The 23,875-nt window shown below is 41.4% G+C and overlaps 2 protein-coding genes across 11 annotated transcripts in view; one reads left to right on the top strand and one right to left on the bottom strand.

Moving 5' to 3' along the window:
- Positions 1-23,875, top strand: part of CDK1 (cyclin dependent kinase 1) — a 158,734-nt gene that overhangs the window by 128,189 nt on the left and 6,670 nt on the right. Inside the window, exon 9 of one of the 3 annotated variants that reach the window (XR_014825567.1) lies at positions 4,571-10,366. The exons of 1 other annotated variant lie outside the window; for it this stretch is intronic. The gene's annotated coding sequence lies outside the window, so the exon portion shown is untranslated. Of the gene's footprint in view, positions 1-4,570; positions 10,367-23,875 lie in introns of those variants that run through there. One more of the 3 variants, XR_014825566.1, reaches the window with a different exon arrangement.
- The window catches only part of RHOBTB1 (Rho related BTB domain containing 1), a 138,453-nt gene that overhangs the window by 35,404 nt on the left and 79,174 nt on the right, over positions 1-23,875 (bottom strand). For 7 of the 8 annotated variants that reach the window (XM_021073598.2, XM_084997023.1, XM_021073600.2 and 4 more), the window contains 2 exons: positions 6,539-6,740; positions 6,071-6,174 (listed from right to left, as the gene is read on the bottom strand). In XM_021073598.2, the coding sequence (XP_020929257.1) occupies positions 6,071-6,174; positions 6,539-6,730 (296 nt within the window). In that variant the 5' untranslated portion in view covers positions 6,731-6,740. Of the gene's footprint in view, positions 1-6,070; positions 6,175-6,538; positions 6,741-23,875 lie in introns of those variants that run through there. The other variant, XM_084997025.1, reaches the window with a different exon arrangement.

The raw sequence follows: 23,875 nt of genomic DNA on the forward strand, positions 1-23,875 counted from the left end.
TAGCCTGACTTCTTAGGGATCAACTATTCTTGTTCCTTGGTCCAACTAGCTGCTCTTCTAAGGCCTTTTCACTGTTTTCTTCTTCTTCTTCTTCTTCTTTTTTTTTTTTTAATTTAGGGCTGTATCCATGGCATGTAGATGTTCCCAGGCTAGGGGTCCAAATGGAACTTGTAGCTGCCCGCCCACACCACAGCCACAGCAATGAGATTTCTAAGCTGAGTTTGCAAACTTCACAGTCATGCCAGATCCTCAACCCACTGAGTGAGGCCAGGGATCGAAACAGCCACCTCACGGATACGAGTTGGATTCTGTACCGATGAGCCACAATGGGAACTCCTACTGTTTTCTCTAACCTGGGCAAGTCTGAGTCCTTTATGCTACAGCTGTACACAGGACTAAATATCTTTAGGAAACAAGCTTCAGTAGTTTTCCTAGCTCCTCTGGACTACATATTCAGAAATGTTCTTTGGGATTCTTCCATAAAGTACCTGCATCCATAATTTTCCTTCTTTTGCTACGTTGTTATCTGTTTACAAAGTCCACCCTCAGGGCCAGGACTTGGCTGAAGAGGGAAGCACTTGCCTCAGGTGCCAACAGTAAAGAGGTACCCCTAACCTCAGGCATCCAGATGAACCATATTTTTTCAAAAATCAAAATTAAGGTAAAAAAAGAATCCACGATGGACAAAATCCCAACATTTTAGATGGCAGGATGAGCAACAGTGCCAGGCGGAGCCTGAGACAGGAAGGAAAGATCAGTAAGAGTGCTCCTATCTTAAAGAGTATTACTGTTGATATTTTATCCCCAAGGTGAGCGCCTGTCTTGCCTTACCCTAGTCCTGGCCCTGGTCCATCTCCACTTGATATGTTTCTCCGTCCAGCAGGCTGCTTGCCCTCCTGAAATCCTCCTTAGAATGTTAGTTCTGGCCCAGCATTTAGAATGTACCCTGAACAGTAAGAGCTACTTCAAAATACTTTATCTGGGCACATTTGTTGTTTCTTACTTTTCCCCTCGCCGTTAACCACAAGTACAGCCAACCCCAGACAAATACATAAACACTGGTCACCCACAGTCCTGAATTTTTTAAAGGGCCTCAACTAAGCATTCAAAGTGGGATGTATTCATGCTGTATCTGGTTACATGTGCCTTCAAGCTGAAATTAGAGCCCATTTATCTAAACCTTCACTCAGAAACTGTGGCTCTGATTAATGTTATCATTTAAAACATGTACTGTCCTTCTCACCGACCTAAAAACATTTGAGGAAAATGGGTGTGTAAGAATAATCTACATAATAAGTGAGTTCCAGCTGGATTGAAAATATGCCCAGAAACTCTTAGGTGTGAGGGCAAATGCAGTGATGCTGCATGCTGAGGTTAAATGTGGGGGAGAAAACATGCCATCCTGAGTACCCAAGGTTTTTACTCACTTTCCAAAAGTTCTCTTGCATGTACTGTTTTTTACTGAACATGAAAGGACTCATATTTAGCCACTCATGGATGCACCTAAAGAATTAGGTTATTTGCTACGTATTAACGAACTTAAGAGGAACAATGGAATTTTAATGGGAGTTGGTGACAGATGGTAAATGCTGGTATTTCATGTCCACAAGGAATAGGGTAGGAGTTAGACTGGACTGAGGATAAACGTCAAGTAAGTTCACCATCCATCATCGTGATCAGCTACAAGAGCCTGGTAGAAAGGGCTGTGGAGGCCGACAGAACTCATAGAAAAAGTTTTGTACCACTCTCTCCCGGCTCTCTGACCTTGGCCTCTTTCTGCACATGCCTGCCCAGCTGTGAAATGAGCCTACTTTCCAGGGTTACCACAAGAGTGCTGTGACAAGATACGTACAGTGCTGAGCACAGGCCTGCCTTCTGGAGAGCCCTGATTGCACTGTAGCTGCTGTTATCACCACCTCCAGCCCCGTAGGCTTTATGTGTTTGAGGGTTATCTGACCTTGAGACAGAGCAGTGGGGAAGGTTTTCAAGGAAAGTGAACAAATAAAATTGGTAATTATTCATACGTGTGGTGTGACTACAGCAGGGGAGCCGAGGGGCCCAGAGGTCCTGTGGAAGGCACAGCCCATGCTACTAGCCTACATTTTCAGTGTCAGGACCCTAAGTATGAACTTCTTTCTTGTAACAGTTCCAGGGAAAAACTCTTGAGCAATATCCCTTTAAAAAGAGAACTTTTTTTTTTTCTTGCCAAAAAAGAGCAGCCGATCAGTCATGGTTACTATGTACAGTTTGGTTGACATTTTAAAAGATCCAGAAAAGAGCTTCAAAAGTTCATCCAAAAGTGGACTGAAAGTAGGTGGTAGGAAATAGGCTCCGAAAGTTGTTTGCACCAGGCAAAAGAGGGTTTGAAAGAATCTCAAATGTGTTGGTTAAGTGTTGGTTGGGCTGCTAATACTACTCTGCTACCTGTCATGTCCATCGAATAGAAGAGCTCCTGCCACTGTTTTTTCTGGGATGGATGATTTTTCCTTCCTGGAGAAAGGGCGTCAACCAGATGACTTTTTGAAATCTCTTGTTATTCTAAGCCATTGAACAAATATGGAAGGGCAAATGGACACCCCGCCCATCAACATGGGATGGTTTTCAGTTGCCTTCTGTTTAAAATGAGGTTGAGGGAGTTCCTGTCGTGGCTCAGTGGTTAACAAATCCGACCAGGAACGATGAGGTTGTGGGTTCGATCCCTGGCCTTGTTCAGTGGGTTAAGGATCTGGCATTGCTGTGAGCTGTAGTGTAGGTTGCAGACGTAGCTCGGATCCTGAGTTGCTGTGGCTCTGGTGTAGGCCGTCAGCTACAGCTCCGATTCAACCCCTAGCCTGGGAACCTCCATATGCCACGGGTGGGGCCCTAGAAAAGGCAAAAAGACACACAAAAAAATATTAATAATAAAAAATAAAATAAAATAAATGAGGTTGAGGTAGCTTGTCACGATGGAAAGAGTGGGAGCCAGGAGTCAGGCAGAACTGGGTTTGAATCTGTTTTTGAAACTCACCACTGGTCTGGTTATGGTAGTAAAAGAACTCAACTATCTACTCAATTGTGGCATGGAGATAACCCCTGCCTCCTAGGGTCTTGGAAAGGACGAACTAAATTACTGTTGGCAAAGTACCAAATATTTTGATTGGCACACTGTAGGCCTTTGATAAATTGGGGCTACTATTCTAGTTGGCTAAAAATAAGTGGGTTGATTGGTTACCTCTAAATCATAAAGAGAGCTATGACATTCTGATTATAGTTATACCATGCTGGGAAAATTACAAATTCAAATCAGCAGACTGACACCACCCTAGCTCACTGGATCCACTCTGCAAACTAGATCTGTCTATAACAAAGAAGGTTTGAGGGGGCAACTTATTAACGACCTGGTGCTAAGAAGCAGAGGAAACTGAAGGCAAGGTCTAAGGCATCTTGGTATGAATCTGGTTTCTCTCACTGTCATTGTAAGGAGCAGATGAGTTATTTTTAAAAGGTTCCAAATGCATATCCAAGTATAAGGAATATATCGCATCCCACTGACTTGTAATTCACACCAAGTATAGCAAAAACATCAGTCAAAAAACAGGTCTGCAAACCAAACTGATTGTCAGAAACCATAATTATGATTTTTCTCCTTCACAAATGATAGGGAACTAAAAATGGACGCCATACAGAAATTAAACACCTCTTGCATAGCAATAAAATATAGCAGTCAGAGCCCTATACTGAGTAAAAGAAATGTCTACTACTATCAGACTTTTCCATAAAATGTGATTTTTTTTTGGTGCAACATCCATGTGGTATTATATATTTAGCATTTACTGAAAGATGCTGGAATCCAAGACAGACAAACTCTGGTTTTTGTTCTTTAAAGTGGTAGGGTCTGTGGCAGGAAACATGGAGGCTGTGGAGAATCGGAAAAGACAGAGGAAATACAAGGTACAAATATGCACATAAAGCGAGGCCCACGGAGAGCTTGGCCAGAAACTGGGGCACGTTTCCTGAGCCCCTCTGTGTCACTCAGAGAATCAAACTTGGCTTGGAAAGCATGTCCTGTTTCCATCAAAGCGGTAGGGGGATGGGTTACAGTTGACAGAACCAAACATTATAGACCAGGGAGCAGAACAATGCACTTTGAACTGACAGAGTCACATAAAAGAGCAGCTTAGTTTTGTTGGGAGTGACCAAGCACAGGCATGACATTGAAAATGACTCCAGATACATCAGGAAGCTGGATGGAGCCTGTCAATATCAGATCTATGAAGGCCACAGCACCATTAAATCAACCCTAAGCAGGAATCTCACAGGATAACAATGAAGCAGCCCTTATGTTACTACAGTACATGTTTTATACTCTGGGGCCAAGTTAAAATTCATTATCTCAAATACATAACCTTCAAGTGGCAATAAACCACAGGGCTGTAGGGACAGTCTGTAGAAGCCAAACCCAGTATCTCGGTCAGCTCATCTTTATTCACCACACCTTTCTAGAAGTTGGGGTTCACACAGTCCTTTGAAACCGACTGTGTTTATCCTTGGTTAAAATCACCATTTTATTATGTTTTCTTAAAACCCACAGGAATTACAAATCTGACTGCCTAGTACTTGCAAGCAGATTCATTCATTATTATTTTTGTACGTGCATAATAAAGAGAGAGCAGAAAAAACCAAAATGGCACCTAAGATGAGAATCAAGACCATCATGGAAAGGAAAGAAAGAAACCCAGGAAATTCAAGGAGAAGAAAAGCATCTATGATGCTGGATATTAAGTTCAAAAGTCCTTGTTACCAAGGGGATAGTAAAATTAATTTTGGCTTCCATAAGCCTCTTTCCAAAACCCCTCTGGACAAAATGGACTAAAGTGCAAGAGTCTTTCAGTGTGCGAAGGTGAACTACCTCTCAGGACTAGGGCAAACCCTTTCAGCGGCTTATCCACTATTTTAGACCACTTGAATCAATGCCAACAAAGGTCTGTTCAGAAGCTTAAGAGAGTTACTGGTTTGAAGCAAGAGGGGTACTTTCAGAAACATTTATCTCAATACCAAGGAGTACCTCATGGTTTGGAATATCTCAGTAACCCAGTCCTGTGAGGTAACAAGATGCTGGATGTTGACAAAGACCTAAATTCTAAACTTAAAAGGAAATGCGTTAATTTGCAATTAAGTGGTAAGGAAATCTCCTCCTTATCTGGATTTTGATAGTTATATTCAACCAGGAGAGACTTCTTTTTTAAACTTATTTTGGGGGGGCTGCATCCACGGCATGTGGAGGTTCCTGGGCCAGGGACTTAACCACATCTGGGGTTATGGCAACCCTGAATTTTTACTCCACTGCACTGCACAGGAACTTCCCTGAGAGAGATGTGAAAACAGCTGGAGTCATAGAGACCCTGACGGAGTTTTGGTGACAAGAAGTGCTAAATCTTTTAGGGTACTTTGACCATGTTCCCATTTATATTAATGTCCTTATCTTCCCTTCACTGGGTTTTCCCCTCCTCCTTTTTTTTTTAATGAAAAAATAGACATTAATGCCTCAGTTCATTTTGGAAATGTGCCTTATGAAGGACTGCAGAGATATTTTTCTTCCTTCTTAAAAATGACCTTCAAATAAAAATAACAGACTTTGCAGACAACAGAGCCCAAAGCAAGTAACATCAGGCTCTGGTAATATGGTCATGAAAAGACCAAAGGGACCTTCTGAAGTGGGATGGCCAAGTGCTAAAAAAAAAAAAAAAATCCTAGCAGAAGGCAAATAAAGTGTTATTCAGGAAAACAGCAATCAAAGCAGCCCAAGGATAGAGGGCACAACAGAATCCCACACCAGCAAACATCCAGTTTAACCAGCACTGTTTGTTTTAAGTAAAGCACTTCCTGGGAGGAACCAAGTGGCAATGCAAACTGCTGTTCTAGACATCAAGAAACACCATTCTGGTTTTTTTTTCCTTTTCTTAGACACAGTGCAGAACTTGACACATTTCAAGACCATAGGATGTGGTTTTTGTTGATTCGTGAAGCAGAGACGGGTTTGGGAAAGGAAACTGAACTCAAGCTGAACTGAGCTGCACTAGTCTTGGTTTACCTGCCATATGCAAAACGCCTGTCTTTATGATGATCGCCAAACGTATCCCAAAGCCTGAGAGAAACGCTCACTTCATCAACGACATCCCGGGAACGCTCCAAGACCTGCAGGAGAAAGACGAAGTGGCCATGACTACTGTCAATCAGAGGCTCCCTGCGGGGAGGGATTTCCGGGTCATCACCCCTCAATGCCCACCAGACTCTCCGGCATTTCGCTTTCTCTTCCCTACTAACAGGACTGAGCGCAAGTCCTGCTTCTCTGCCTGGAAATCACGTGATCAAACCCTCACTCAGGATACCTCAGCCACATTCCGAGTCTGGATGTTGCTTTTGTTTTCCCTTGTGGTATTAGAAAGGTGCGTTTTGTTTTGAAGGTACACATTAACCGCCTCCCCCACTTAAAAAAAAAATCGTACCGGCAAGAGCAATGATGTGTCTTGGGATTCCAAAGAAACAGGGTACTTCTTACCTCCTGGCAGACCCGATACTGGTCAATGGCCCACACGGTGGGTACGTGGGTGGCTAGCAGCTGGTACTGCGTCAGTGTTGTATTACAGGCTCTGGCACAGATCAAGCGCGTCTTCCCCACTGCGTTGTCTCCCACGACCACGCACTTGATGGTTTCAACGTTGGGTCTTTCGTAATCCATGTCAGTGTCCATTTATAAAACTCTAGAAGAAGGGAGGACACCGCGTTAAAGACACCAGGGCTTTCCAGAACCGTCAAAGATGGGAGGGGTTCAGGTGGTTCTCCCTGGTCCAGAGGTGCCCAAGCATATGCCAGAAGTTTGCAAGTTCGTACTGAGCCTAACTGGAACTCAGCTTTTCTTTTTATATCTCTCACAAGCACAAAAACAGCAGATTGTTATTTTGACCCCTAAATGGTTTATTCCGGTTAACGTGTTATTTTCTCCTGGGTTTTCTCTAAACACAACCTGCCTACTGGAGATCCACCCCGGCCAGTCTCCTGGCACACATTCCTAGCTCACAAGCTGCTTGTGCTGCCCGGCGAAAGAGACTGGGCACTCGCAGTGTTAACCTTACACACTGAGGCATGGGCAGACTTTGCAATACTAGTGTCCACTCCAGTCTTCCAAGGAACCAGCTTCTCTCATTCAAAAGCAGTTTCCTGTAGGTTCTAAACTATCATGATGAAAAGCTGCAGGCAGCACTGCTTCCTCAGGACAGGAACCTCCACAAACTATAGAGCAGACTGCTTCCTGGCAGCAGCTGGATGGGTGGTGAGGCAAGATTCCAAAGTTTTAATGCACTGTGAATGTTCTTTTGAGGAAGTCTGTTGTTAAACTGAGAAAACTGGTCATTTTTTTAAAAAAAGCAATGTATTATTATTTTCAACATTTTGAAGTAAATCCAAAAGCATGGTTTTTGTTGTCATTGTTTTTGGCTGTACCTATGGTATGTGGAAGTTCCTGGGCCAGGGATCAGACCCATGCCACAGCAGTGACAATGCCAGATGCTTAACCACTAGGCCACCAGGGAACTCCTAGAGGGTCATTTTTTTAAACAAAGGTACATAATGGTCTTAACAGCCATTGTAGAAAGAAAGAAAGAAAATCGAAACTGTTCAGAGTAGGACCTAATACATAGTTGGGACTCAATATGTGTTTGTTTCATTCAATTGATTTGACTTGGATTATATGAGATTAAGGGTAAACAGGGAGAGATCTAAAGAAGAATGTGAAGAAGAAAGCTTTTGCACTGTTAGGACCGCATGAGCATGGATAACACCATCACAGGAGGTAGTAAAGCCCAGGCTGGAGAATTATTTGGCAGGAAAGGAGTGGAGTAATTAAAGGAACAGATGTGTGGTGAGGTTAGATCTGACCCTGCACTGGGGAGAGGCTTAAAATAGACAGATACCTGCCCCCCACCTCGCGAATGCTCATCTTGAAGGTCTTCAGTGGGAAAAGAAAATCTTTAAAAATCTCCACTTCTAATGATTAGCCGACTGTGCTGACACCAAAAATCAACCTCTTTAAAATCTAGCCTTCAAATTCTATGGTTTTATAAGTTCCTTATAAAATAGTACAATGTAGCAAAAAAGCCTGAGTTTGGCATTAGATCAGTGGTTCTTAGGTACCAGCCCTAGAACATCTGGCAATGTTTGGAGACATTTTTTGGTTGTCTCAATGGGGTGAGGGAGTGCTCCTGGCTTCAGGAATGCAGAGGCCAGGGATGCTGCTAAACATACTACAATGTACAGGGCAGCCCCCACAACAAAGAATTATCCGGCCCCAAACAGCATAGTCTGAGTTGGGAAAACTTAAGTGGATGAGAGTTTGAATCCTGCTATCTCCACATTCTAGTCATTTCTTTGACTTTGGGCCAGGTATCTGCTCTATTTGAGCCTCAGCTTCCTTATCTGTTAAAGGAGAATTATAGTATCCATTTCTGAATGTTGTGAGAATTAGGTGAACTGATATTTTCAGTCTGCAGTGCAGTATCCAACACACTGATGGCTTCAAAAATTATCATTTCATGCTGAAATGAATTCTTTCAGATGACAACAAAATTGAAACAGGAGGAGGTCCAGAATTAGATACAAAATCCTAAACATAATAATCATAAAAATCTATAAAAAGGATACATTTTAGTAGAGCAATTAAAGGGTAACTCATTGAAATGGAAGAACAACACAAGACAGAGCAAAGCTGACCTGATGCAAAGAAAGCAGAAAAAGTTCTGGGTGGGGACGGGGAGAAGAGGAGGTCAGCGTTAACTGGAGAATAATAGAGTTGGAAAGGTAGGTTAAAAATATTTTTATGGGGCATTTCTAGACTCTAGAATAAAAATGGTAACACTTAATAACAGTGTTTTTACAAGATTCTGGTGATATTATCATGGGGTAGCCTGTGTCAGAAAACAACAACAACAACAACAACAAATCAGTTTCCATTTGAAGCCTCACAACTCTGGAACCTGAAGTATATTATTTTGAATGTCCTAAGTGAGATTCAAACTTTACTCTTTTGAGTGACTTTTATTTTATTTAATTTTTGATAGATAAAAGTCAAAGAGAGCCAGTCCCTAAAATTTGGGAGAATGTTTAGATTTAGTAAAAATTTACACATGACACAAAACCTAAAAAATTGGTTCCCTCATTGGCTTGCAAACTTGTTCTGATGGCAGCCCCCAAAGAAGGGTCCCCCACATAATTTAAATCATGGCAGTACTGGTGGAACCACTGTGTACCTTTTACAGAAGATGGCTTTGAGGGGGACAAAAGCTCTTCTAGTTTTATGTTAAGGCTGTGATTACAAAAAAGTATCATTACTTATTTATAGGCGCATCTCATGCACAGTCCTAAAAAGAATTTCTGTGTCAGAGGTGAGAATAACATCCGCTGGTCCTCTAATCTCTAGCAATCTGCTCAAAACCGAAGTGACTGCCAAAGGTACTGAGCCCTGTACAAAGGGGCCAATGTGTAAGGGAAGTGAGAAGCAGGCAGAATTAAGTCCTCACAGCCCGTATCACTCACTCAACATGGGGAACTTCCAGGAAGAGTTTGCTGGAATTTCAAAATCTGAGGCTCCAAATCTTTCCTTTTGGGTGGAAATTTATTTCATGGGAATCTAAAAAGGACTTTAAGAGTATAAAGACATACTCACATACACAGAGAACAGACTTGTGGTTGCCAAGGGGGAGAGAGGGATGATTGGGAGAGACTAGGAGTTTAGGGTGGTAGATGCAAACTACTCCATTTAGAATGGATAAACAATAGGATCCTACTGTATAGCACAGGGAACTACCCAATCTCCAGGAATAAACCATGATGGAAAATAATATAAAAAAAGAATGGGAGTTCCCATTGTGGCTTAGTGGGTTAAGAACCCAACATAGTGTCTATGAGGATGTGAGTTCAATCCCTGGCCTCACTCAGTGGATTAAGGATCTGGCATTGCCACAAGTTGCAGCATAGGTTGCTCATGTGGCTTGGATCCTGTGTGGCTGTGGCTGGGGTGTATACAGGCAGCTGCAGCTCTGATTTGGCCCCTAGCCTGGGAACTTTCATATGCTGCAGGTGCAGCCATAAAAAAAGAAAAAAAAAAGAATGTAAAGAATGTATATATATGTATGACTGAGTCACTCTGCTGTACAGTAGAAACTGGCATAACATTGGAAAGAAACTATAATAATAATTAAAAAAGAGGATGAAGTCACAACCAAGGATGTAAACTCATGCATTCTTGTATTGTAAATCCATTATTCATCTGTTACACATAAACGAATAAACATCGTATGATGGTATAATTATAAAAATATGCAATTTTATCCTCCTTTTCTTGTTATGGGCTCAAATTTATTCATATCTAGCACTCATATGGTTGAATGAGCTCTTAGGACCATCTGGATAATGACAATCTGGTTTCTGATTTTTATTTACCTGGAAAGAGAGTAGTAAATATTATTCATTTACACTGTTAATAAATTTCACCACCATAAATTCTGCTGATTTATGCAGATATCCTTTTGCCCTTAGATTCATATCTGAAGAGAAAAGGAAGGTCTAAAAGGCAAATAAAAACTAGGAAGAACTTATACTGGTTAACTGACCAGTATCAGCATTACCTGATGCTATGGCATCTCTGTAATCTTCTAACTCAAAACCGACCTGAGGAGTTCCCGTTGTGGCGCAGTGGTTAACGAATCTGACTAGGAACCATGAGGTTGCAGGTTCGATCCCTGCCCTTGCTCTGTGGGTTAACGATCCGGCATTGCCATGAGCTGTGGTGTAGGTCGCAGATGCGGCTTGGATCCCGCGTTGCTGTGACTCTGGCGTAGGCTGGCAGCTACAGCTCCAATTCGACCCCTAGCCTGGGAACCTCCATATGCCATGGGAGCGGCCCAAGAAATGGCAAAAAGACAAAAAAAAAACAAAAAAAAAACAAAAAACAAAAAACAAAAAACAAAACAACCGACCTGAACTTTGTATGTTGACTGAATCTTCAGTACATGGATGCTGATAGTTAAAATGCTACCTGAAGAATCTATCTGCATTTTCTTTGGAAGTCAGAAGTGGTAAGTTGATTTAAAAACAGGCAAGTGATAAACAAAATAAGAAATGAAAGAGAAGAAATAACAACCAATACTGCAGAAAGACAAAAAACCACAAGCAAATATTATAAAAAGTTATATGCCAACAAATCAAACAACCTAGAAGAAATGGACAAGTTTCTAGAAATATACAGCCCATTAAACTGAATCAAGAATATATAGATAATCTGAACAGACCAATTACTAGAAGTGAGAATCTATTACTTTTATTTTTAATTTTTATTTTTTTTGTCTTTTCTAGGGTAGCACCCATGGCATATGGAGGTTCCCAGGCTAGAGGTCTAATCAGAGCCGTCAGCCTATGCCAGAGCCACAGCAATGCGGGATCCGAGCTGTGTCTGCAACCTATATCACAGTTTATGGCAATGCCGGATCCTTAACCCACTGAGCGAGGCCAGGAATCAAACCCACAACCTCATGGTTCCTAGTCGGATTCATTAACCACTGAGCCATGACAGGAACTCCAGAGAGTCTGCTACTGTAACAAACAAACAAAAAAACAAAACAAAGAAAAAAAATTCTTGCAAACAAAAATCCAGAATCAGACGGCCTTACTGGGGAATTCTACCAAATGAACAAAGAACTTATATCAATCCTTCTCAAACTCTTCCAATACTCCCAAAGCCATTCTATGAAGCCACCATCACTCTGATACCAAAACCAAAGGCACTACTAAAAAAAGAAAACTACAGGGCAATATCCTTGATGAATATAGATACAAACATTATCAACAAAACATTAACAAACTGAATCCAACAACACGTAAAAAGAATCATACACCATGCTTAAGTTAGATACATCCCAGGGTCAAAAGGATGGTTCAAAATATGCAAAAATAAATGTGATATGCTCTATTAACAAACAAACAAAAGATAAAAAACACATGGTCATCTCAACAGATGCAGAAAAAGCATTTTATAAAATTCAACATCTACTTATGGTATAAACTCTCAGCAAAGTGGGTACAGAGGGAACATATCTCAATATAATAATATAATAAAAGCTATGTTATTTACAGTGAACTCATAGCCAACATAATACTCAATGGTGAAAAGCTGACAGCCTTCTTGCTAAAATCTGGAATAAGATAAGGATGCTCACTCTCATCACTTCTACTTAACATAGTATTAGAAGTCTTAGCCACAGCAATCAGACAAGAAAAAGAAATAAAAGGTATCCAGGAGTTCCCGTTGTGGCGCAGCAGAAACAATCCAACTAGGAACCATGAGGTTGTAGGTTTGATCCCTGGTCTTGCTGCTCTGTGGGATAAGAATCCGGCATTGCCATGAGCTGTGGTGTAGGTTGCAGATGCGGCTTGAATCTGGCATTGCTGTGGCTGTGGTGTAGGCTGGCAGCTACAGCTCTGATTAGACCCCTAGCCTGGGAACCTCCATATGCCATGGCTGCAGCCCTAAAAGGACAAAAGACAAAAAAAAGGTATCCAAATTGGAAGGGAAGAAGTAAAACTGTCATGATATGTAGATAACAAGATATTCCATATAGAAAACCCTAAAGATGCCACCTGAATAAATATTATTAGAATTGATAAATGAATTTAGCAAAGTAGCAGGATAAGAGATTAACATATAGAAATCTGTAGCGTTTCTTTATACTAACGATAAAATGTCAGAAAGACAAAGTACAAAAACAATCCCTTTAAAAATCATGTCCAGAAGTTCCATCTGTGGTGCAATAGGATTGGTGGTGTATCTGCAGCACCAGAATGCAGGTTTGATCCCTAGCCTGGCAAAGTGGGTTAAAAGATCTTGTGTTGCCATAGCTGTGTATAGGTTGCAAGTGGCTTGGATCTGATCCCTGGCCTGGGAACTCCATATGCCACAGGGAGGCCAAAAAAGAAGAAAAACAGGGGTTCCTGTAGTGGCTCAGTGGTTAATGAACCTGACTAGTAACCATGAAATTGTGCAGTGGTTAATGAACCTGACTAATAACCATGAAATTGTGGGTTTGATCCCTGGCCTTGCTCAGTGGGTTAAGGATCTGGCGTTGCTGTTAGCTGTGGTGTAGGTTGCAGATGCAGCTCGGATCCTGTGTTGTTGTGGCTATGGCTGTGGCTGTAGCCAGCAGCTATAGCTCTGATTGCACTCCTAGCCTGGGAACCTCCATATGCCATGGGTGTGGCCCTAAAAAGACAAAAGACAAAAAAAAAAAAAAAAAAGAGGAAAAACATAGCAAAACCCCAAAACAAACAACCAAAAGTCACGTCCAAAAAAAAAAAAAAAAAAAAAAAAAACCCAAAAACAAAAAACTAGGAATAAACCTGACCAAGGAGGTGAAAGACTTGCATGCTGAGAACCTTAAAGCATTACTAAAGAAACTAAAGATGATTCAAAGAAGTGGAAAGATATTCAATGCTCTTGGATTGGAAGAATTAATAATGTTAAAATGGCCATACTACCCAAAGCAATCCACAGATTTAATACAATCTTTATCAAATTACACATGACATCATTCACAGAACTAAGAACAACTAATCTCAAAACCTATATAGAACCACGAAAGACCCGGAATTGCCAAAGCAATCATGAGGAAAAAGAGCAAAGCAGGGGGTACAACCATCCCAGATTTTAGATAATACTACAAAGCTAAAATAATCAATACAGCATGGTATTGACACAAAAACATAGATATGGATCAAAGGAACAGAATAGAGAGGCTAGAAATAAATCTATATACCTATAGTCAATTAATCTTCAACAAAAGAGGCAATAATATACTTTGGAGAAAAGAGTCTCTTCATCAATTGGTGTTGGGAAAACTGGACAGCTGCATGTGAATGAGTGAAGTTAGAATACACCCTCACATCACACACAAAAATAAACTCAAAATGACTAAAGAATTTAAATGTAAGACATGACACCATAAAAACTGTAGAAGAGAACATAGGTGAAACATTCTCCGACATGAATCATAGCAATGTTTTCTTATGTAAGTCTCCCAAGGCAAAAGAAATAAAAGCAAAAATAAACAAATGGAACCTAATCAAACACATAAGCTTTCTCACAGCAAATGAAACTATAAACAAAATGAAAAGATAACCTAAAGAATGGGAGAATATATTCACAAATGATGTGACAAGGGCTTAATTTTCCAAGTATACAAACAACTCATATAGCTTAATAAAACAAAACAAAAACAACTCAATCAAAAAAATGGGCAGAAGACCTAAACAGACATTTCTCCAAAGAAGACATACAGATGGCCAACAGGCACATGAAAAAAAATGTTCAACATCATTAATTACTCAAGAAAATCAAATAAAAATTACAACGATGTATCACTTCATACCAGTCAGAATGGCCATCATCAAAAAGTTTATAAATAATAAATGCTGGAGAGGGTGTGGAGAAAAGGGAAATCTCCTATACTATTGCAGGGGAATGTAAATTGGTACATCCCCTATGGAGAACAGTATGGAGATTCTTTAAAAAACTAAAAACAGAGTTGCAACATTATCCAGCAATCCCACTCCTGGGCCTATATCAGGAAAAGATGAAAACTCTTGAATTTGAAAGCATACATGCATCCCAATGTTCATAGCAGCACTATTCACAATAGCCAAGACATGGAAGCAACCTAAATTCCATCAACAAGTGAATGGATAAAGAAGATGTGGTCTGTGTGTGTACACACACACACACACACAGAGACATGCACTCTAGAGTATTACTCAGCCACAGAAAAGAATGAAATAATGCCATTTGCAGCAACATGGATGGACTAGAGATTATCATAGTAAATGAGGTAAGTCAGACAGAGAGACAAATATCATGATATCACTTATATGTGGAATCTAAAAAAATGGCACAAAGGAACTTATTTATAAAACAGAAATAGATTCACAGAAATAGAAAACAATCTTATGGTTACCAAAAGAGAAATGGATGTAGAGGGATAAATTAGGAGTTTGGGATTAACAAATATACACTACTACATGTAAAATAAACAGCAAGGACCTACTGTACAGCTCAGGGAACTATATTCAATATCTCATAATAACCTATAATGGAAGATAATCTGAAAAAGAACATAGATATTCATATATACACAACATATATATATATAACATATATTTCATATATATAACACATATGTAACATGTATGATATATATATATATATAATAGAATCGCTTTGCTGTACATCTGAAAGCAACAACATTGTAAATCAACTATACTGCAATTAAAAAAAAAAACTGGTAAGTGAACAAGACAGTGGAAGTTGGGAAGTGAAGGACAGGGTGAGGTTTGCAGGGTGGATGTCCCTCTGAGTACTGGTGCCAACCCTCCACAAGGCTGACTTAGAACAGTGTGGTCATGCTCTCTGGCTATCAAGTTACCCCACCTGGCTTGGTTATTCCATATCTGCCCCATGCCATCACTACTGTCATCTACTGTCCCTCCTCCACATCCACAAACAACTCAGTCTTGTGTCCACGGGAAGATGCTTCCCACACCTGAGCCCCACAGATTCTTCACCTCTTCAGTACCAGTGATGTTCACCACACTCCACCTGAGCCACTGAGACCTTTTGGCTAAGCGTTGGATATTGTCATCTGGAAACATTTTGCCTCTGAAATCTCCTATTTCAAAATCTGACTCTCAGAGCGAAAACGCCTGTCTTTACAGCCTGTGCTAGGTGAAATATGGCCACAGTAGCAGCTCTCATCAAGGGGTGGAATCTATTTCCCTTCCTCTCGAAGGTGAGTGACTTTCTGGCTCAGCCCAAAGGAATTTGGCGAATGTGATGCTGTGTAAGTTTCAGAATCGAGGACTCCACAGCTCCTGCAGCTCTACCTTCATGCTGTTGCAACAATGTCTCAAGGCCATCATCTAAGACACATCCCACAGATGAGGAGTCAGTGAGAAAAACTGAGGTGGTCTAGCTGATGTCCATCACCAAATGCCACATAATGTGGTGCCATCTTGGAGCTTCTAGACCAACCAACCTCCAGCTGAATGTCATTTTAGGAGTGAACCCAGGTGAGACCAGCTGAGGAAACCAACCTACAGAATTGTCAGAAATAACAAACTATTATAAGCCATCAAGATTTGGGGTGGTTTGTTACACGGCAATGGTTAGCTGAAACATACCCATTATACCTTAGGAAAATCTCCTTGATTACTCCATTAAAAAAAAATCAAATTATAGGCTCCCCTTGGATGATCTTTTCTACTTAGGGTTAACGAATCATGCCAACTTTTCTCTACACAATCACCCTCAACTTCTTGTACTGCTTGCGTAGTAGGCAGAACAATAGTCCCGCAAAGATATCCATGTTCTAATCTCTGGGACTTGTGTTCTGTTACATGGCATGGGGGAATTAAGAGAGCAGATGAAATTAAGGTTGCTAATCAGCTGACCTTACTAGAAGGAGATTATCCTGGATTATCTGGCCCAATACAATCACAAGGATCCTTTTTACATGTGGAAGAAAGAGGCAGACAGTCAGAGTCAGAGAGAAATATGAAGATAGACTTTGATGATGAAGGGAAGAGCTCTCCCCCCCAGAAATGCAGGTCATTTCTGGTGGCTGGAAGAGATAAGGAAACAGATTCCCCCCTAGAGCCTCCAGCAGGAACACAGCCTGCCAACACCTTGATTTCAGCCTGGAGACCCATTTCAGACTTTTGACCTCAGAACTCTAGGACAATAAATCTGTCAGTTTAAGGCATTTAATTTTTGGTAATTGGTTAGCAGCAACAGGAAACAAACACAGCATGCTGCAGCCACACAAATTGGCTTCCCAAATTCTAAACATCGTTTGCCACCTCAGTGCCTTTACACATACCATTCCGTCTGCCAACCCTCCACCATTCCTCATCTGCCTGCCAAATTCTATTCATTCCTTAAAATCTTACTCAGATATTACCTCTTGTAAAAAACTTTCCTAATTGCCCCACCTCCCTAGAGAGTCAATTACCTTCTCCTCTCTACAAAGAAATGGTTTTAGGAGAAGAAATTGAAAATATAAATACTCTTTCTCTTCATCTCTCTTTCTTTCACTCATTTTTTTGGGGGCGGGGGTCTTTTTAGGGCTGCACCCGTGGCATTTGTTAGTTCCCAGGCTAGGGGTTGAATCAGAGATGCAGCTGCCGGCCTACAACCGCAGCCATAGCAAGTCGGGATCTGAACTACAGCTCGTGGCAATGCCGGATCCTTAACCCACTGAGTGAGGCCAGGGATAGAACCCGCATCCTCATGGATACTAGTTGGGTTGTCTACTGATGAGCGATGATGGGAACTCATTTTTTCTTATGTCAGCAAATTATTAAATGGTGGTTTGTGAACTTTCAGTTTTTTTTTCCTGTGGCTATAACTTCAAAGTGCCCGTCTTGTGCACTTAATGAATCATCAAGTGTTTCTGGGGTACTAGTATATACTGAAATGCTTGGAATATATGAGTAGACAATGTCCCTGTTCTATAAAGCTCTGTCTACTCACGCTGGTCCATAGGTCCTCAGTATCCTTGTAATACTGAGGACCAACCAAGGGCAAAAGACTGATGGAGCCTAACATGACCTTAGCTGCCCTAGCCTCCTCTTCATATCATTTTCTTTCCCAAGGTGGTACCCCACCCCCACCTTCAGTCCTTGAGATGATGGCCTTTGCGGTGTCCTATACTTCTTTAAGAAAAGGTTCTCAGGAAGCATCAAGCATATTCACTTCCTCAATCACAGGACAGCTAAATGACCTTCAGAATCTTGCCCCTGTAATTCAAAAATTCAGGGCCACTGTGGCTTATAAAACTCTAGCTATTTCTGGAGTTCCCACTGTGGTATAGTGGGTTAAGAATCTAATTTCACAGCTGTGGTGTAGGTTGCAGCTGTGGCTGGGATTCAATCCCTCGTCCGGGACCTTCCAAATGCCTCACGTGTGGCCATAAGAACACCCCTCCCCCAATAAAAACCCCAAACCCCCAAAACAAAACAGAAACTCGATATTCCTGACCGTTCCAGGTGCACAATAATATAGGGCCATTCTTTGAATTCAGGTAAGGGGACAAGTCTCTTGCAACATCAGAAAGTCAGATATTAGGCAGGGTGGGCAGGGAAATTTCACCATTTGTTACAGATGCTTCACTAGGCACCTCCTAATTGCTCTGCATCTCCGCACCACCAGAATATGCCACCTCTTACCATCACTTTTGCGGTGTCTCTTGCTATATTTGCTATTGCAATCAAGGCATAGTGAGAGTCTGCTTAAAGGCAGAAATCTAAGGCCCCATAGAGGGGCCTTTGTACTTGAAGCTCCATTCAGCTGTTTGAACAGTGCTACTGCCCTGCCACAAAATTCTCCTGTCCTTTAGAAAAACATATACTCTGAACTTGAAGACATAATTTAACTTGGTCATTAAAAATACTGGTGGAACAAATTTTGGTGTCTTTGAAGACTTAGCTCTGCAAGAAAAAACTGAGAATCTTCTATTATTGGCAGAAACAAAAGGGAAATGTTCAGAGTTGCATAATAACTCTAGCCAACGGCCAAGTTTCAACTGTGCAGATTTCATTACCCTGAGCTCTTAATCACCAGACCGAGTTAGGCAGGAGCTGCCTTCCGTGTTATATAAACATCCTAGCTGGCCTGGAGAATGGGTGCAGACCTGTGGAAGAGACGGGCAGGGCTGGGCTGGGCTGGGCTTCCTTAAATCAAAAACTTCACCAAAATATACCTCCAGGATAAAACTGCCTTTCATCACTCAAATCAACAATATTTTTTCAATGGAAAGTTTTGATCAAAACAGAAAAGAGATTAAGTAACAGAAAGAATACTGCGGAGATGTCCAGGAATATAAACAATACAGAGGCAGTTTTTTTAAAACATTCACTCATTCTCCTTAGCAGAGCCAGGTGAAGACCTACAGCAGATCATATTCTCTCACTTTTAAAAATTCAGTCAGTGGGTGGGCAGGGATAGAAATTCCTCTTCTATCTGTTCACTTAATAAAGGGCATCTCAATTGAAAAACAAACAACATGGAAAACAGTTTAAAAGAGGCATAAACATTCCAGGACAGGGTTTCAAAACCAGCCCAGGTAAACATGTGTGTGACGTTCCTGATCTACTTTTGGCTACAAAGATGCCATGGATCCTCTCCTTTGACAGTGTTGATTACGCCACTATTTCTGCTCAAATGCCTTTTCTGCTTGCCCCTGATCCACCTGCTGAAATGGTTTTCTACCTTTAGGACTCAGGCTTCTTAGTTCTAAAGAAGTAGAGGCTGAGCACTGAGTGGGTGCCAGGCCTGCAGGTGGATGGCAGTGATAGGTCAGGTGTGGTGCTTGCCCTCATGGACCTCTCAGGTGGGGCGAGGCAATCCCACAGGGGGACATCATCACACACTGGAAAAGCTCCTGGAGAACAAACGAAAGGTGTTATGAGAGAAAATGATGGCTGAGGGCGGGGGGGGGGGGGGGCTCCATCAGGAGCATTTTCTTGCTCCCTGAAGAATGAGCAGGGCCTGTTGTGAGATGGGAAAGGAAACGGGTGGGAAAAGCTCAGGTGGAGGGGATTGGGGAGAGGGAAGGCTGCAGAGCAGGCTGGGGCCAGATCACATCCAGCCTTTTAGGCCACTGTCAGGAGTTTGGCTTTTTATTCTCTATGCAGTGATTCATCACTGAAGAGTTTTAGGCAGAGAAGTAACAGGTTCTGGTTTGCTTTTTATTTTGTTAAAAAATTTTTTTTTCTTTCTATTTTTTTGGATACCCCCCTGATATATGGAAGTCCCCGGGCCAGGGGTTGAATTTGAGCCACAGCTGCAACCTACGCCACAGCCGAGGCAATGCTGGATCCTCGACACAGTGGAAACTCCTTGATTCGCTTTTTAAAAGTATCACGGTATCATTGAGATGGCTGTGGGGCTTATGAGCAGGGGTAGAAGGCCCAGTAAGGTGGCTTCTAAGTGCCTCAGGAGGGAGAGGACGGTGGCTGGGAATAGGGAAGCAGAGATGGAGCAAAGCAGACAGATTCAAGTTCATTTTGGAAGGAGATCCACTTAGCACATACTCCCTTTATACTGTCTCCCATGGTATTGACTGAATTCCAACTCGTAATACTGACAATTATGCTTTTATGTATCTTGCTTCCACTCCATAAAGATTATGCATTTTTGACAATGAAGACTGTTATTCATTTTTAAAACCACATCTTTTCATGGTGCCTCACCTATATGCCTGGCCTTCAATAAATATTCATTCAATTGCATTGAAAAGTACAGCTACTCCATCTTCCTTAGGAAACCATCCTCCTGGAGCTGACCAAGACCTCACACTTGGCTGTCTCTTGGGACTGATCATGAACCTGTGGCCTCAAAAGCAGCAGGCAGTCTGTGAGAGGAACATGTTGAGGGACATCTGTGTGGCCCATCACGAGAGCAGCCTCCGACAGATGGCACCACCAGCCATGGCGCCCCAGCAGGAAGAGTATCAGTAACCATGGGAACCACAAAGGACCAAGGTCCAGGCTACTCCCCCAAACAGGAGGGCAGAGGGGGCAGGGAGGAGCCCTGATACAGGCAGACAGGAGTGGCTTAGGGCTGGATTTGATTTAGAAAAATAAAGGGGTGGAGTTTGCACTGTACTCTAGTGTTTAGAGCCAGTTTATGAGTCTTAAGAATATTTCTATGGAAGGGTCTCCATAGAGTTCTCATCCACTTTTAGACTCTGACATCCTAATTCAAGGGACTCCCAACACTTTCTGGTGAGTCACTGTTTGGCTGGAAAAGGAGGAGACAAAGAGGGCAGGTGTAGCCACTATAGAGGGAGAAATGTTTATACTTGATATGAAAGTGAGCCTGGAAGAAGTTCAATCTTTACCTAAAAGAGCCACATCCCAAAAGGCAATTTGCTGGACTTCAAGGCAAGTCAGCAATGAAAGAACAGAAACCTCGGATTCTCTTCCACTCCCATCTCGCTGAAATTAACTTTATTCTGTACAGATAAGAGATTCCAAAACAGAACCAGAAACTAGTAATAAGGTGTCACCATGTACCAGAGACTGGACTGGTCTCTATCCAATTTGCTTCCATGGAACCAAATGGAAAGTTTCACTAAAGACTGCCCATTTCAATAGGGCAAAGAGTTGGCCTGGAGGGAATCTGGATGCTATTTGCCACAGATGCCTGTGGTCTGGGGTGAGGTAGCTGGACTGACTGGGCTAAGGGTGGAAAGAGGAAACTACAGAGCCACTGGAAAGCCACTGTGAAACTGGCACACTGCCATAGGCAAGGAGTACTCCCTGCATCGCACCAACCAAGGATGAGCTAGGTAGACAGCACTGAGCATTGGGAGAGATACTGTTTCATTTTTGCTTCCTTCAGCCTGCTCAACCAGGTTGTTTCAGTTTTGACACTGCAAACAGAAGACACTGATCTTGTGAGGTTGATGCAAGAGGTGGCGGGCTGAGGGGGGCACAATCCCTAAGGTAGAAGGCTGGCATAGCTTCAGTGGTGACATTCCTCACCATTGTCCTTAACTCACCCTCCAAAGTTCTCTCAACCTGACCAAACTGAGCAGCTTTGCTGGTCCACTGGGGAATGGGTGGGTTCCTGGGTCTCTCTAGATGTGCCTTTGTCTCTGATGAACCTAGGGTTATCCAAGCATTTGGAATAAATATATGTCAATCCTAGGCCAGCATAAAACCTTTTCTACACAGACGAAGTAAACAGGGATCATTCAACATACGGTCTATTAAAAACCCTGACACAGAAAAGGACACGCAGTCACCTAAAGACATAGAGGAAAGGTCTTCTACTAAAATAGATAGGCTATAAGAAACAGCAGAGGGAAAATTAAAAAAAATCCAATCCATGAACTTGCTCATGCAAAAGATAATGCAGGTATATAAACTAACAGTAGATGAGGCTCTAAGTAGGCAGTAGGGTAAGATAAGTAAAGCCCACGTATACATGAAAAACAAGACAGCCAAATTCAAACCACACTGGCAACAGTCAATAGCAGCCTTGACAATGTGGTAAAATGAATTAGTGAGGCAGAGGCCAAACATGAGAAATTCTAAATATAGAAGGAAGGCCATCTGAAAAGGATGTAACTGAAGATATTAGATAAAGAGGCTAACTGTTGAAAAGCAATCCTCTAGATAGCAGGGCTTTTGAAGAAGCGAGGTTGCCGAGCATGGCTTACTAGAACAAAACTTTCCCAATACTAAAAAGAGGATGTACTGGGTGGGAAGGAGGAGGAGAAGAAGAAGATTGCAAATCTATACATTTTTCAGCCAAAAATAATTGTATAATAATCCTATCTGTGTTTTAGCAAATCATCTTCTAAAACTAATGGCCAAAAGCATTTCTATCAAGAAATAATACTAAGGATGACCATACACTTCGCTAACAGGGTATTTTCACACAGTGGAAAAACACATACAGAACCTTCAAAGAAAAAGGACATAGTGACAAGTTTCTGAATCTGGTCAAATGAATACTGATGTGAGGGCAACATAAAATTATTTTTAGATATCAAACACTCTGGGCAAAAAAATCAAACATCTTTAAGGAATTAAACTATTTAACATACTTGCCAAAACACCCTGAGATAATTAAAAGTTAAAAAAATTTTTAAAAATGGGCATTTTGGTTTTAAAGAACTGTGGAAACCAAAACCAACTGAGAATAGAAGACCAGCCTACAGTTATTCAGATTTTGGTTTCAAATTTATATGGAAAAATGATTCATAAAAGATAATTAGAAGGTTAAAATAAGGGGCAATTCATAATACAATCATAGCAGTAATAACGAACCTTCATAGACCATAAGTCATGTAATAAAAACGAAGACCAATTCTGTAAGGAGAAATTCAGGCAAATAACTGACACATCAGATTGAAAAATCAGATTTGCCATCAGATTAAGAAAACAAAAATGAGGGACTTCCCATGGTGGCTCAAGTCAGATACTAGACTTGACTAGGATCCACGAGGATCCGTAGCCTCTCTCAGTGGGTTAGCAATTTGGCATTGCTGTGAGCTGCGGGGTATGTTGCAGACATGGCTCGGATATGGCGTTGCTGTGGATGTGGCACATACCTGCAGCTGCAACTCCAGTTTGACCCCTGGCCTGGGAACTTCTATATACCACAAGTGTGGCCATAAAAAGGTGGAGGCGGGGGGGAAAGAAAGCAAAAATGAAAAACAACACATGAAAAGCCTAAATAGCATAAAAAGTATGATTGAGTTAATAGATAACCTAGATTTTAAAAAACCTGTAAGAGACTGCTTTGCTTTCAAGGGTTCTTGGCACGTTTATAAAAGTTGACTATATGTGGACCAACCATAAGGACAAATATCCCCCAGAACATAAGTTATGTCACCCAAACTCTCTAGCCACAAAGAAATAAATTAAAAAGAAGAAAGGTTTTATGAAAGCAACCAAAAAACTCAACTACTTGCAAATTTTAAAAATACCCATCTAAGGAAATGGCTATAAATGGAAGATGTTTTAAAAGTAAATATATTTATCATATCCTTATTAAAAATAAGAAAAAATGAAAACCACCTAAATCCATGAGAGTGACAGGATAATTAATTAAGGTAGTTGTATGGGATCCTGGGCAAATTACTTAATCACTCTAAGCCTCTATTTCCTTATCTGTAAACTGGGGATAATCAACTCCTTCAACAGCCTGTTGGGAAGATGAAATTAGGTAATGCTTGCAAAATATTTTAATCATTATACAATCCAGCCATCAAGGGAACACAAAAGG

This window comes from Sus scrofa, chromosome 14 (assembly GCF_054392235.1).
Source record: "Sus scrofa isolate SSC_HxYL_T2T_F1_AM1 chromosome 14, Sscrofa_HxYL_maternal_Yorkshire_Landrace_v2.0, whole genome shotgun sequence".
NCBI classification, from domain to species: Eukaryota; Metazoa; Chordata; class Mammalia; order Artiodactyla; family Suidae; genus Sus; species Sus scrofa.